Source organism: Dermacentor andersoni, chromosome 1 (assembly GCF_023375885.2).
Source record: "Dermacentor andersoni chromosome 1, qqDerAnde1_hic_scaffold, whole genome shotgun sequence".
NCBI classification, from domain to species: domain Eukaryota; kingdom Metazoa; phylum Arthropoda; class Arachnida; order Ixodida; family Ixodidae; genus Dermacentor; species Dermacentor andersoni.
In genome coordinates this window covers 330048912-330063316 of record NC_092814.1, presented here as the reverse complement: position 1 = coordinate 330063316, position 14405 = coordinate 330048912, and the positions used below count along the sequence as shown (strand labels likewise).

The 14405-nt window shown below is 41.6% G+C and overlaps 1 protein-coding gene across 1 annotated transcript in view; it reads left to right on the top strand.

Annotated features, from left to right (window-relative positions):
• ValRS (Valyl-tRNA synthetase) overlaps positions 1-13651 on the top strand; it is a 110520-nt gene extending 96869 nt beyond the window's left edge. The window contains exons 23-26 of the mRNA XM_050166785.3: positions 2364-2475; positions 2960-3135; positions 10103-10252; positions 13439-13651. Coding sequence (XP_050022742.1) covers positions 2364-2475; positions 2960-3135; positions 10103-10252; positions 13439-13507 — 507 coding nt within the window. The 3' untranslated portion in view covers positions 13508-13651. The remainder of the gene's footprint in view (positions 1-2363; positions 2476-2959; positions 3136-10102; positions 10253-13438) is intronic.
• Positions 13652-14405: the final 754 nt, after the last annotated feature.

Below are 14405 nucleotides of genomic sequence, written 5' to 3'. Positions count from 1 at the left end.
TGAACACTTTCCTTTTCATTGCGGCATCGGGATAAACTCGGCATGTGTTTGCAGTCGGCATTTCCATGCTGATAAAGCAAATGCAGAAAACGGGAAGGCGGACGGTGCACTAACCTAAGCCAAAGGAAGCATTGCCTAAGCACACGTACTGCAGCACATGGAGGAAGCTACAGCAGCTAGGCTCAAAGCGTGTACGAGGCGGCCATTTTGAAATGCCGATGGTGATACGGTAATGCAGATTTAGGGTCATACTCGATTCTAACGCGCATGCCATTGTTGGACCCATTTTATCGGAAAAAAAGTGTGCATTAGATAAAAGTAAATATGGTATTCAATTTTCTGAAATAATAAAGGTCGAATTAACAAGGGTTTACTGTAGTAGCACTGACAGCTGGGCGTGTTGGTAGGATTGCAAGAAAGACAATGGCATGGGTGAAAAAAGGTCCACAGCACCCATGTCACGAGCCTTCTCGCACTGGTAGTCTCTCCTTTTCCATTACTGTATTTACTCGAATCTAACACGCACCTTTTTTCTGAGAAAATGGGTCTGAAAATTTCCTGCACATTACAATGGGATGCGAAACCAAAACCGCGTTCGCACCGTTGCAACAGCCTACCGTCAGAGCGATCAGATGCAGCATCATTGTAATCACAAAGTGACGACGGAGCACGTTTTCGTGATAGTTGCTGTGGGTTCATGTTGTGCTCCACTATGGTCTGGAGCAGTGTTCTCAGTCAATCATTTTCGGTCACTTCGGGAGATCAGTTCGGGAGATCACTTTCGGGGGCATGGTAATTTTTCTTTTATAAAACAGGGGCATGGTACATTCAGGTGCACATTTATTTCCTTACGAAAATTGGGTGTGCATTAGATTCGGGGGCGCATTAGAATTGGGTAAATATTGTATCTTCCTTGAACACTAAGAACTTTTTATGTGTTAGCCTAGTCTGGAAAAGCAGAACAGTTTGCTTTGATGTTGCTTCTTGAGGTTAAAACTCACTGCATGCAGTGCCTTCCTTTGTTCTTCCGGCTAAGCCGTCACCATGGTGTTGCAATACTAGCTTTTTCAATGTGGAAGTCATGAAAGTGGAATTTTTTAAAGCCTAATGGTGCAGCCAGGACTCAAGGGCTGCACTTTGCTCTTGTTTGTCAGACCTGTGCATTTGGTCCTCTCATTTCCAGGCTCCATGCCTGCACTACAAAGAAATTTATTCTTTTAGTGGATTCCATTTTCCAGCTATGAGTTAATGGTGCATTTGTTGCATGCTTCACTGACCAGATCCAGTGATACATTGTCAAAAACTGAAATTTTCCTAGTTTTGGTCTATTGTGTTGTAAAGGCCTGGGCCATGTGCTTGGGCAGTACCGCATGCAAACTCCATGACACATGAGAGGCTGTCTGAGCTTGCTTCGCCCAACATTCGCATGCTTAGGTACCATGCCCAGCATAATAAATTTATAGTTGAGCTTTTTTTTTTTTTTTTGCTTTCTTTGTGCACAGTGGAATCTTAATGATATGATCATGGTTGATCCGAATTTCGGGGTGATACGAATTTTGAAGAAGTCCTAGCTGTAATTCATTAAGCACAATATGTTATGTTTCGGGATGACTTGAATGCTCTCCCAGGTTGCAGTAGATGATATGAATATCTGAGCAGCTGCGAGACCTCTCGCAGAGGTACGGCCATGGTGTAGAGTTGTGAAGTCAACTTATGCATCTAGTACCATGATCCTGACAGAGATTTGTGCAGTTGAAAAACACTCACTGCGGCGTGTATTAAAGTCTGGCGACGTAAGTGAAGAAATGAGCACGAGGTTCTGCGCATTTCATTAGGACATTCTCTAGAGCATTGAGTGGATAGTGGTCCAGAAAGTAATCAAGGAGTTTTTCAACTAGAAGTAATCGTCATAAATAAACAAGTATATGTTACCTGAACTTTGGTGTTGTTGCTATCATTTGTTATAGCTAATACGAATTTCACATGATACGAAAGTCTAAAGATGACCCTAGAGATTTGCATTCTCAAGATTTTACTGTATCTCTGCTGGAACAAAGTGTGAGGCATGTAACAGACAGAAAAAGATATAGCTCTTGGCGAGTGGAAAACATCTACTTCAGGTAGATATTTCAGGTATACTCAAGCATTCATTAAACCTTTAGGTACATCACATGCACGTACAAAAGAAAAAAAGATATATATATATATATATATAATAGTGAGCATGAGAGCAGCATGGCATGGCACAGTAATATATTTTATTGACTGAAATCTCTTCTGTCCCTATATTTAATGTTTTCAGTAGGTCTATTTTTAAAGGACTCTCTTAGTCATGCCTGCATTTTTAAAAATTTATTTGGCAGTTCCCGGCAAGAAATGAGTCCCTAGAAAAGGAGGTGAGCTTCATGCAGGACCTTGTGCACAAAGTACGGTCTCTACGTGCCGACTACAACCTCACCAAGACTAAGGTCCACTGTGAGTGCCTGAGCCATTTTTCCTTTCTTGCGCAGCAATGCCTTATCTTTGGTTGAAAGGACTGTGCATACATTGCTTAAATTTATTCCCATCTGGCCACATATTCAAAATTTTTTCTTTACTTTTACTGCTTTATTGTTAAGTGTGTACATGTGTGGGCAGTGTCCAAAATAATTACTAGATTAGGATTGTTGATTGGCATCATGCAAACATATCTGTATTGCTAAATAACTTATAAGTAAACCTTGTGCACATTATGACTAGGATAATTACAGTGACGAACCAGTTTTCGGTGTGTTAGGTCACTAAGAGAGAGAAAAGAAGAGTAGAATTTGTCACTGTGCTTTCTGCCTCGAAACCCGCTGCTTATTTGTGCCATTCTATGCACATGGGAGCACATGCTTGTAGAATTCTTTGAGCTGTTTGCTGAACTTGGTAGGCAATTGGCTGAGCCTGTCGCCCTTTGTTCTTGCCTCTGGCTCAGTGTACGTGCAGTGCAGTAGTCCCAGCAACCGGGAGACAGTGCGTTCACTGGCAGTGGTGATTGCTGCGCTCACCTCATCATCGGAAGTGGAGCTCCTCACAGAGGGCGCTACCATGCCAGTTGGGTGTGCCGTGACCACGATCTCTGACACCTGTCAGGCGTACCTCGTGCTCAAGGTAAGGCGCACCATGTGTGAGTGTAGCGCCTAAAATGTGTTCATAGGGAGGATCAATTCGCCAATGCTCTTCTGACTGTTGTCATGGTCTTTATCATTTGGAAAAAAAGTGTGTGGTCTTTTAGGTTGCTGTCATTGCACAGGTAGTTCAGAGCTAGGCATGTGTGCTGTTGAAACATTTTACCACATCGTCATTATTCATCAATGGATGTGTTTGAATGCTCTATAGTCATGTGTGACAGCTTTGTTTGAACTGATGGCAGACATTGCACTACTTCACTGTGACCTTGGCATGCTCAGTGCAGATTATATTTATAGAAAATGCACTTTTGGCAGCTTGTACTTTAATTTGCCCCCATTTTATTGTTTGGTCATCCAAATCATAAGTTAACTGACACACATTGTGGTGAGCAGTTAGTTGTACAGTAGAATTCGTTAATTCAACTTTGGTTAATTTTATTTTTCAGTTAATTCGACCCCGAAAGAAGGTCCCGGTCAGCACTCATGCATTTCTATAGGCCCAAACTTTCGTTATTTTAACCCTGAAATTGGCCTTGACCGGATAATTCGAACTTGACCATCAGCATGTACTTGCCTAACCCCTATGGTGACTCTAATAGCGACCCCTTTACTGGCAGTGTCCGTCTCTGCAGCGGTTAGGGGGCAGTGCATGCGTTGAACACATGTAATCTCTAATCGAAAATGCCTATTTTTGGCTTGCCCTAGGAAGATGTTCAAGCAATAACCGATAAAGGTATTTACCCAATTCTAACACCCACCTTTCTCCCCCCACCACGCAGGAAATTTAGCTGGAAACCGCATGTGCGGCGTTCGTATGTTTTGCCGTATAACACCGCTGTATTGCGGCGAAGCTCACATTACGAATTCAGCCACCACTATGCAACACATATGAGACCCTTGCCTGTTTTCTTACTAAATAATCAAGTGAGCTTTAGATTTCTGCTTTGTGCGGGAGCTTTTTAATGTTACCTATACATTCGTTTTCTGCTTAGGACACAGAAAGCAGGCATGCGTTAGATTTGGAAGTGTCTTAGAATCGGGCTAATACTTACTGCCAAATGAATCGGCAGTGTGTTTTGACATTTTTTCTTCATCTTGTTTAATTTGACCCTCAGGATAATTAGATCAATTTTGTGGGTACCATCAGGATCAAATTAACAAAAGTTGACTATATACTTCCTCTTTGGCTTAGCTGCCCAGCTTGATCCAAGTTAAAGTAGGTTAGTGCAAGTGCAGCCGTAACATGGTACAATGTTAGTGCTCGTTATATTACAGCTGCAGTATTTTGCATGTAAATGTTGGAGTTGTTCTATACCAGTGTTTCTCATATCTGAAGCCACCACCAACTCTTGAAACACACGTAGGTCAAGCGACATGCCCTTGAGTACATGTTCACTTTTACACAAACGAAAATAAAGTCAACGTGCAGGTATGACAACTTAAATTAGATATTTTTTCATTTGTTCAAACCATGACATTGATGCCTCGTGTGCAGCTCACAGCCTACAGTCAGTGCTTATGCCGAGAGTCGTACATTTTGTATACAAGCGACAGTGCTACCGTAGAACTAAAATGAAGTTGAAAGTCCTGTTAAACAACAAGCCTATCTCATGCTTTCAGTTTCCTGATAGTGTTTCTTGAGGACAGAAGTTCACACAGGAAGCTTGCTGCGAAGCTCTCACCACACATTTCATCACTCTTTTGACAAATGATGCTTGTCAGTGGCACCAGTCTTTACAGCAGTCCCAGCGGATATGAGGAGGTCTAAGGGCTGCGTATTGAAAAACATTGCCCTAAACATGATTTGCACATTTTCCACAGTTGCTTTATCATGGATCAAGAAGGCGGCAAGTTGGGCCAGTTGGTTAGGATTCATTGTAAGGTTCATAACAGCGCAACACAAGACACGGACAAAAGGAAGTGCCGTGTTGTCGTTTTTACGTTCCTTTTGTCCATGTCTTGTGTTGTGCTGTTACGAACCTTACAATGAAAACTTTATAGGGGTCCTGAAACTTTTTTTATGAAAGGTGCAGTTTCTTAGCTCTGTTGCGGTCTCTTACCCCTGATCATTGAAGGCATGTTGCATCATAGTCAACGTCAAAAGTTGATAAACCATGGGATCTGAGAAAACATTACCAAGCAGTTCATGATCGTAACCAGTAAATCTGTACCAGTAAACCAGTAAATCTGTACAACACTGTGTTGTTTGCATATACCTACTAGCAGAGACAGTTAACGCGAAAGCCAGGCTGTATGTCCAGTCTGCTGAATTACTAAGCAGCTTCTCAGATCCTCTGGTCTGTAGACATTTGATGTTGAATGTACATGGAGTAGGGCTGGTGCCAGACTTGCACATAATGAATGATGTATAATTCATTATGTTACATTTTTTTTTTGGAATTGATCGATTACTTTTTTTTACTCAGTAGCACTCCTTGTAGTTGAGCACTTCTTTCAGTAACAAATTACAGTTGAACCTTGCAGTAACGAAATCTGTGGGTAACATGAAAAAATACGCTTTCGCAAGAATTTCGTTGTTGTGAAATGAGACAGCACAGATACGGTAATACATTGCAGAATGAAAATTTACTGTAGGAATTTTGTTAGCCTACATTGACAGGCTTTCTCGAGGATATAGAACCACATTGCCGACAGTACAAAGTGCGCCGCATGTGTCAATCAGCAGAGGCAGCACTACCGTGGAGCAGTATTCTCGGTCAATTGCTTTCGGAAATACGATCACTTGTGCATAACTCGGCACCAAACGCAGAGCAACAGCGCTCCACGCATGCAGCAGCATTTTTCCAGTGCATGCCCATAGGTGCCGACGCGTCTGGTGCCGAGCACAAAAGTGATCATATCTTGTATACCGGAAGGAAGTCGATCGAGACTACGGCCCCTTAGTGCAAATTTACGTCTGGTGCCGAATCTGCACGCCATGCCTGTCATGTAGCATTAAAACTAGCGTTTTTGAAGCAAGGAATGCACATTCTCGGACAATCGCTCAATCACGGCCTAATGCGTGGCACTCCATGCTGTGACCGCCGTAACGTTGGCCAAAGATGTTGGCCAATGAATCGAACCGGTATTATGGCTCGATAGTGATGGCCACTTTGGACATTGATGCCAGGTAATCACCCTACGGACGATTCTTTCAGCTTTTCATTCACCCAACCGAGAGCACCTTCTCTGAGCCCCAGCAACAATAAAGTGTTGCGCTTCATAAAGGACCCACACGCAAGCACTGTGTCATTGAGTAACCACAATCTTGTGGGCATGGTGTTCAACACCGTCCTCCCCTCCAGCGTGCAATTTCGAGCGAGTTTTCAGTGTATGTTTTCACAGGAAAATGGGGGAAAATGACCAACGAAAATTTTGAAATACAATAGTTAGTGAACATAAACAACATGTGAGGGGGCTGCAGAGCACACACTGAAAGACCCAGACCAGCTCATTCTATTTACTGCATTGGTGCTATGCTAATGAAAGTTGGGAGGAAAGTAACATAGAGGTAATAAATTACTTTTTAGTAATTGCTCAGTTACTTGCATGGGGCAGTAATTAGTCACTCTATTGAATTGCATTTTTGAATTAATAAAAATTAATTGTAAGTGGTTACATTTTTCCTGTAACGTGTACAAGTCCGGCTGATGCACACATATAATGCTCATGATGTTTGGCTTATCATGCTTAACGAAACTGCGTTTATTTTTATCTACCTTTTCAGCCATGTGCGTGTGAACAGGGGTCTCCGTGCGAGTGAAAACTGGCCTGTAGTGGCTTTCGTATTCAGAAATGTAACAGGAACCATCCTGATGCAATGGATGTGATGAAAGATTGCAACGAACAGGAGACCAGGAAAGGGCAGAAAGGATTATATCCAGAAAGGATTATATCTCGGAGCCAATTTAATAGCATCACGTGCCACTTAGTGGCTGTACAGGCCAGCAGGCAAGGGACAGCACACTTAGGAGAAGCACCTTGACAGTGGTAGGGGCAGTCGAATACCCTGTAGGGGCTTGCATGTGGTTGTTCTTCGAAGGTGCTACCACGTGTTCCATATAAACCAGTGTTTACCATTCATGTTGTTGGAGCAGCTACTGACATCATGACACGAAGACAAGTGGCTCACCTAGTGAATTATTGTGCAGCCACCAAAACACAATAAACTTGTTGGGGTACATGGCAGGTCATTGTACTGTGCATCTGAATAGGGTACTGATTTGCTACTTGAAGTACAAGTGAATTTGATAAACTTTGTGTTTTGTTGCATTAACAAAACTGCAGACAGGGCCACCCCCACCCAACTTACCCGATAATCTTTAAAGCAGAACTGGAATTTGGGCTAATTGGTAGATTCATCATGTCTCAGTGTGCCGAGCAGAACATAAAAGAAACGGGATGGAGAGCTTTCTGTCCTCTTCCTTTTGTGTTCTACTTGGAGCCCAAGACATCACAATGATTCTTGAACCATGCTGTATCAAAGAACAGCGCCAGAGACACAGATGCAAATGAACAAGGGTTTACCATGTACATTTATGGCTTTACCCTGGTAATTGTAATAATGAAATTTGACAAATATTTTTCCTCATTAATAATTGAGTTTTTTAAATAGTTGAACATTGCAATGTCCGTAGCCGTAGCAACACAATCAGTGTTGCCAACCTTTTTTTTTGGCTAATCTGAGACAAAGAAGTCGCTATGTATTTGCGAAATATTTCTGTAATGTTGTTCAAATATCTGCTAAAACTGTTGAGGGAAATTTAAATAATGTGGGCATTTTGTAATGCTATAATATTGCCACACGCATGTGGTATTTGTTTTGTTTGAATGAAGCGCGTGGGCGCCATCACTCCAGAAAAGAGGAGGAAGAACGAACTGGGCTCGTGCTGTGAATCTAACCGATCAGCGCTGCAACCGCTGTTGTAAATATAACCTGTAAATAGTTGCTCGTCTTACTGACTCGTCCTTCGCGTAACATTGTGGTTATAGGCATTGTAGACAAACATAGTGCAACGCATCTGCCAAAACTTTTCGTGTTGGGTGTCCGTGAAGGTGAGGAATGAATGGTGAAGCTGTCAGTAGGCTGTAAAGGGCTTATACTTTACTAACACTTTTACAAAACAACAGATGATGACAGCTGGAATTATACACTTGCCTTCAGATTGTAAGGTTACATATTCAGCACAGTCAAAAGAACACGGGTAACCTAAACTTCCTAGCATGCAATTGTAATTCGTACACAGTGTGCCTGTAAATTTTCTAGAACTAAATTTTGCAACATGTGTTTGGTCATGTCGTTCATATGGCAATGACAGTTACTTGACCTTTATATAAAGTACATGTCAAATACTAAGTTACCCCCTCTTGATCCACCTGAATGTTTGGCGAATTAATGATTTGTCTGAAAGCCATGAGAAACGGAAGCAGTGCATTCAAATTCGTATGAATCAAACCAGCTGCTACGATATACGTCTTTCTACAGTCTATACATCTTATTCAGCTACTGCATTCTAAATCCTACCATAAAATTTATTGTAATAAGTTTTGGTAATTTAATTTACTGCTACGCCTGCCAACGTCCACCAATTGAACGCATTTAATGAAACTGCAGTGTCCGCAGCGTTAAGAGCCATTACTATGTATTTCATTAGGAATAAAAACAAAAACATGCATTTTGTAAGCACAATGTGAAGCCTGTTTCCCTCGGCAAAACTAATCGCAGTGCATGGCCTCCATGATAGGAAACCATTGTTGCTTTATCATAATCATGAAGCTGACGTGCCATACAGCCAATTTTAGCCTCCTACTTGTAAATTTTAGAATAAGGTGCATTCTAGAGAGCCATTTTCGAAGCAACATTTTTAAGTTTGAAGTCGCTAAAATATCACCAGTTGTCCAGTCATGCTGCCGAGAAACGTTGCTGGTTGCTAAATAGAAAATTGTGTCACTAAACTGACAGAAAAGTCACTAAATCTAGCACAAGATCGCTAAAATGGCAGCACTGTGTGCAATGTCTGAAGCCACTTGCAGACTTGTATGGCACACAACTGTGAAAATTGAACAGTGAAGCTAGGGAAGCGCTTTTGCAAAAGCATGAGGAAGAGGTTTTAAAATTTGGAAGTGGGCAGACAGGTTTCAATGCTTGCAGTCACAGCTCTCTGCAGCTCACACAACTGGAACTCATAATGTTGGCCAAACATTGTGGCATTGCGTAATTCCAGGAGGCCACATAGTTGAAAAAGTTCATGCTCTCTTCAATGCTGGAGGCTTTCTCCTTCACCACTTTAAGTAATGTCAGACACATTTCCTGATACTTAAGTCATCTACGAGTTGGTTGGTTGATAAGTGCAGCATAGTGGGTAACTAAGTTTCAACGTAATGTATACCTTTTTAGTAGTAGTTTGCCTTTCCTATGAAAAGTAAATATGGAAAGGTAAACTGGACAAACAAAAGTATAGTTGTGCATTTTTCGAGTATGGTGCAAGTCTTGCTGTTTTGCAACTAAACAAATGCTCATGGTCATGTCTGCTTTTTTTTTTCTTTTAAAGAGAGCAGTGCAACTGGCTTACACTTACAGCTGATATGGTAAAGTAGTTCTGCCTTTGATTAAAAAAGTTGACCGAATCTGTTTGCACCTTTTTTAGGTGATATGCTATTGTGGTCACCTATTCTATATGATAAGCATTTGTGGAAACTCATCACAATCTGAAGTGAATAGAGCATCTCTTCAGGCTTGCATAAGTGCTCACGTAGGCTTGCGTCTGTCTGATCAGTGTAATTCACAGCCTTGTTGTATGGGGGTGCACATATTACACATTCGCTTCTGTAATAAGTCTTCTCTGGAACGCTTGAAGGAAACAAAAAGCTGTAATGTTGGGGCCATCAGTACTCATTAAATTTTTTTTCTCGTATGCCATGCATGTGAACTTGGAATGTATATGCAGGGTGTTGTGGACCCCGCAAAAGAAATGGAGCGCCTGTTACAAAAGCAGGAGAAGCTTGAGACCCAGCTATCCAAGTTGAAGACCGCAATATCTGCTGCGGATTACACTACAAAGGTGCCAGCCGAGGTGCAGGCCATAAACTGTGACAAGGTGAGTCTTGGTGGCAGTAGCATGTTTGCATTGCTCACTCTCCCTCTTTACCCGGTTCATATGTGATTATGAGAAGTGTGCAAATACCTGATTACAGTAGAACCCCGCTGATACTTTCCTCGTTCGTGCATTTTCCCGGATGTAATGACGCTAAAGCCGAGTCCCAACAGAAAGTTCACAGACACCTATGTGTTAGGATCCCCTTTGATATGTTGTTTGCGAAATGTTCCCGCATAGTACATTGAGACTTTGGCTTATAAAAATATGAGGCGTACCGTCTATGACGTAACAAATGTTAAGAAAAACTTCAATTGCACTAACACCCTAGCTGCGCACTTCTGACCACCGCTAACGTGTGCTTCTGACACGACACGGTCTTGGTGAAAACTTATGAAATTTCAGACACCTTACAACATGCCTTTCAATATTCAAACTCCACCTGCATGACCATATGCCAATTTTACCACCTGAACTAGTGAAGATAGCGATATTTTCTTTTGAATACATCGCCGGCATGGTCATTGGTCATGTTGCCAGCTCCTCCTCGAAACCGAAACTAGCAAAGCCTAGTTGATCCAGTAGCTCTAGACCACACCTAAACTAAAACCGCAGGACAAGCCAAACCAAGCTGCTAAGTGCTGAAAAGCTGCATCGGTTGCATTTGCCATTTGTTGCGTTAGTTCCGTGTGTCCAGTGTTTTTCATTTGCATGATAAATAGCGTCCTGTTCCATGGCGACTTCTTCAAGCAATTTCAAGTGGCGCCAAATCCACTCTTGATGCCTGCACCGCTGAGGGCGGTGATTAAGTGAGCGAAGCACCGGACAATGACTATTACGAACATGGAGGAAGAAAAAAACAGGAGGGAGTGTCACGTGACAATCCTGGAGCCCAGTCATAAAAAACATAAAGGAAAAGTAGGCCCTTGTCACGTTATAGGCAAATGGCAGCTTCTAGTTGCCTACCTTTAAACGCGAATTGATAATGTATAGCCTCTGAGATTTGGCAGTGCACCTGACTTGCCACGGGTGTTGCAACGCTACGGAGGTCATGTCCACCTAATACAGTCGCTCTTAAGTCTAATGGGCCAAGAAACTGAGCATGAACCTCAAAAACAATGCCTACTTGTAACTAATACTTTACTGTCAAAGCAGCATGGCCCAAATCTAAAGCAAATACAAGTATCTGTTGGGAGCAATAAGATGAAACAGTACAGAATGACGACTTGATCGATCCAAAGTGGATGCTGTCGTCTCGTAAGACAATGCGTAAAAGTTACCACATACCAAGCAGCCTCTTTAATGCTCTAGCAACCTTGCGGGCCTATTGGTTCTTGAAAGCCACTGTGCACGTGGAGGCCCCAGAGAGAAAGGCAGCGTCAGAGGAGGTTGGCTTGCTGAGGCTGCCTGAGTGAAGTCATGCTCCTTCCTAGATTTCTTTCCTTCTTCCATGGTTGCAAAGAAACCAGCAATCATTTAGCTATCGCAGCTCAATTGGCTTTTGGTTTTGTGGCTAGGGGAAGAAGATTCAGTGCATGTATTCACTATACTTTCGTCTATCTGTAGCGACAGCATGACAATGGTTGCAGGCAAGTGTAAGTGCACGCAGCAACACGTTTACAGACTTGGGCTGTTTTCTTGATACTCACCTTCGAAGATACTGCTATCAGTTTCGTAGCACCGGATGCATTGAGAGTGACAGTGATCCTGGCACCGGGATAAGACAGCGTGCTTGGTACTGTGCCAAGGATGCTGTCACTCGTAGACGCCGATGCGTCAGGCACTAGTCACATGAAGTTTTCCGAAAGTGAAGGTATTCCTGAAAGTGGTCATCCAAAAATACGACTCGCCTTTTCTGTAGACACCGATACTTCGGACTCCCAATTATTCGAACTTTTAAGTGGGCCCTAACAAGTCCAAATTATGTGTCAGTGACTTTAAATCTTTCAGAGGCAGAGCCGTGCATAGTGTCATATAATGTTTAACAGATAGTTCTCGTTATTTGAACAGCATATTCATGTAATACGCTTCTGGATATTCTGCATATATTCGCATAGGTGTAGGATTTTTGCCATAATGTATGTGCTGTTGATAATATTAGTGTATAGTAAAACAGCACATTTTAGTTAATACACATTGTGTGGGGCTTTTAACTGTTAACACATACTGTTGTAGTACGATGTTTTAGTGAGCACTGAAAAGTTGTGTCAGAGGCTGTAATCCTGTAAGCATAGCCATCACAAACCATCATTAAAAAGGCATTCCATTCAACACTTAGCTAATTGTGTCCATGACAGTAATCTCTCTGCACTAGATGAAATTCATATAGAAGCCATGGCTTTCGCCAGAAAAACTGCTCATGAAAAAATAATAAATTAACGCTCTGTGATATTCTTGTAGCTGCTTTACCCTTTCAGCTGTGAATTAATTCTCTGCAATTAAAATTTAGTTTCACATTTTTTGTATCTACTGAATGAAAAGCACACAGCTTCAAGTTGAATTTTAAAAAAATTTCAGTTTTTGGTGAGCTTTTTAAAATTTACACAATGTGGGCTCCATGCTGGAACTCTCTACAGGAACGTCAGATATGAAAACATCAACTATACCATGTCTAGCATACTTGGAAAGCACTTATTTGGTGACTTGAAAAAGATGTAAAATGTGTAAGATGTAAAGATGCCTGATGTAAAATGTTGTGAAAAACAACGAAAGAAGTGATATTACTTCACGACAACAGTGACATCCCGAGCAAAAAACCAGATGTCTACCTTCCAACTAAAGCAACCTACAAATATAATTTAAGCATGCAGTGCAGGTTCACTCTGAAGTGTTTTAAGAAGTATGCTATTTGTTTTAAATATCATTATTTTAATGGAAGACCTTGCTTTTGATGCAGTAAATTGGCTTCTACAATTCTGCACACAGTGTCTGAAGGCGTTAAGCTAATATAAATTTCGGGGAAGTTTTGCAGTTTAGTAGTTTTCTGCATATTTGTCATTTCATTAGTCAAGGACTGTAAAAGTATGCATAGCGAGCCACTGTGCATTCACCACTCATTTGCCAAAAGACACCAAAGCTGCAGATGCATTGTTACAGAGAAGGAATCCATAAAACATATCAACCTTGAGACATGACCTTTGCTATTCTTTTGTTGTGTATGACCCTGGTTTCACATTTCACGTTTTTCAGGTCCGCCAGACTGAAGGGGAGTTGGCAAGGATTGCTGAGACAATGTGTACATTGAAGCTCATGGACTAAACATGCTCATTAGCAGCTTACTAAGTTAAGATGGATGAATTTTTGATGAAAGATGGTTCTGGGTACATTTTGTATTTCCACCAACGTGCACTCGCTTCGGCAGTGCTTATTTAAATAAAGCTGAATACTCTTGTTTTGCACGTTTATGCTGTCAGCCTTTTCGATTTCGCCATTTTTCAGTTATACCGCTCTCCTCTGGTGAGTGGCTTCTAGTATTTGTTTTTGCTGTTTGTGTGACATTCCTTGTATTTAGATGGCACTGTGTGGTCCATGGTACCTTGCAGGAATCTACGTTTCTTCAGCCACCAATTCTGTATCCTAGCAAATAGTAGGTATTGCAGAGCAAATGTTTAACCGCAATTATTGTGCTATTCAGTATGGGTGTTCAAGTTTTGTTGGCCGGTTTCTCCGCTCGAGGCACTTTGCGTGTATTTTTCTTTCACACTCGAAAAAACACTTTTATGTAACACATATTGAGCAACAGAAAGCTGTATTGGGATTTTTTTAACAACAACTTGACTCATTCAACTTGGTTCATCTTGAGTAAAACTTGAAGCAGTGCGAAGAAGACCAAGACAACAATCTAAAACACACAGAACGGGATGAACGCTGTACTGCCAACTGGAAATTTTATTGAAAGATCAACCAGCTTTTGTAACATGTCAAAAAACACCAACAATAACCAAAAGGTTAAAAGGCATGCGTACTGCCTACAAGTAGAGGTGCTTATCTAGAAAATTTACCTCAAGTTTTGTTAGGCTGAGTGACGCTGTGCTAAGGAATTTATCTCCTGCTTTGGTAATGTAGTAAGCTTCTACAATTTATATTTCTTTTTTGCCCTTTGCATGCTTCAGAAACCTGGTGTCATTGAACATTGGGGTACATGAGCATTTGTTGC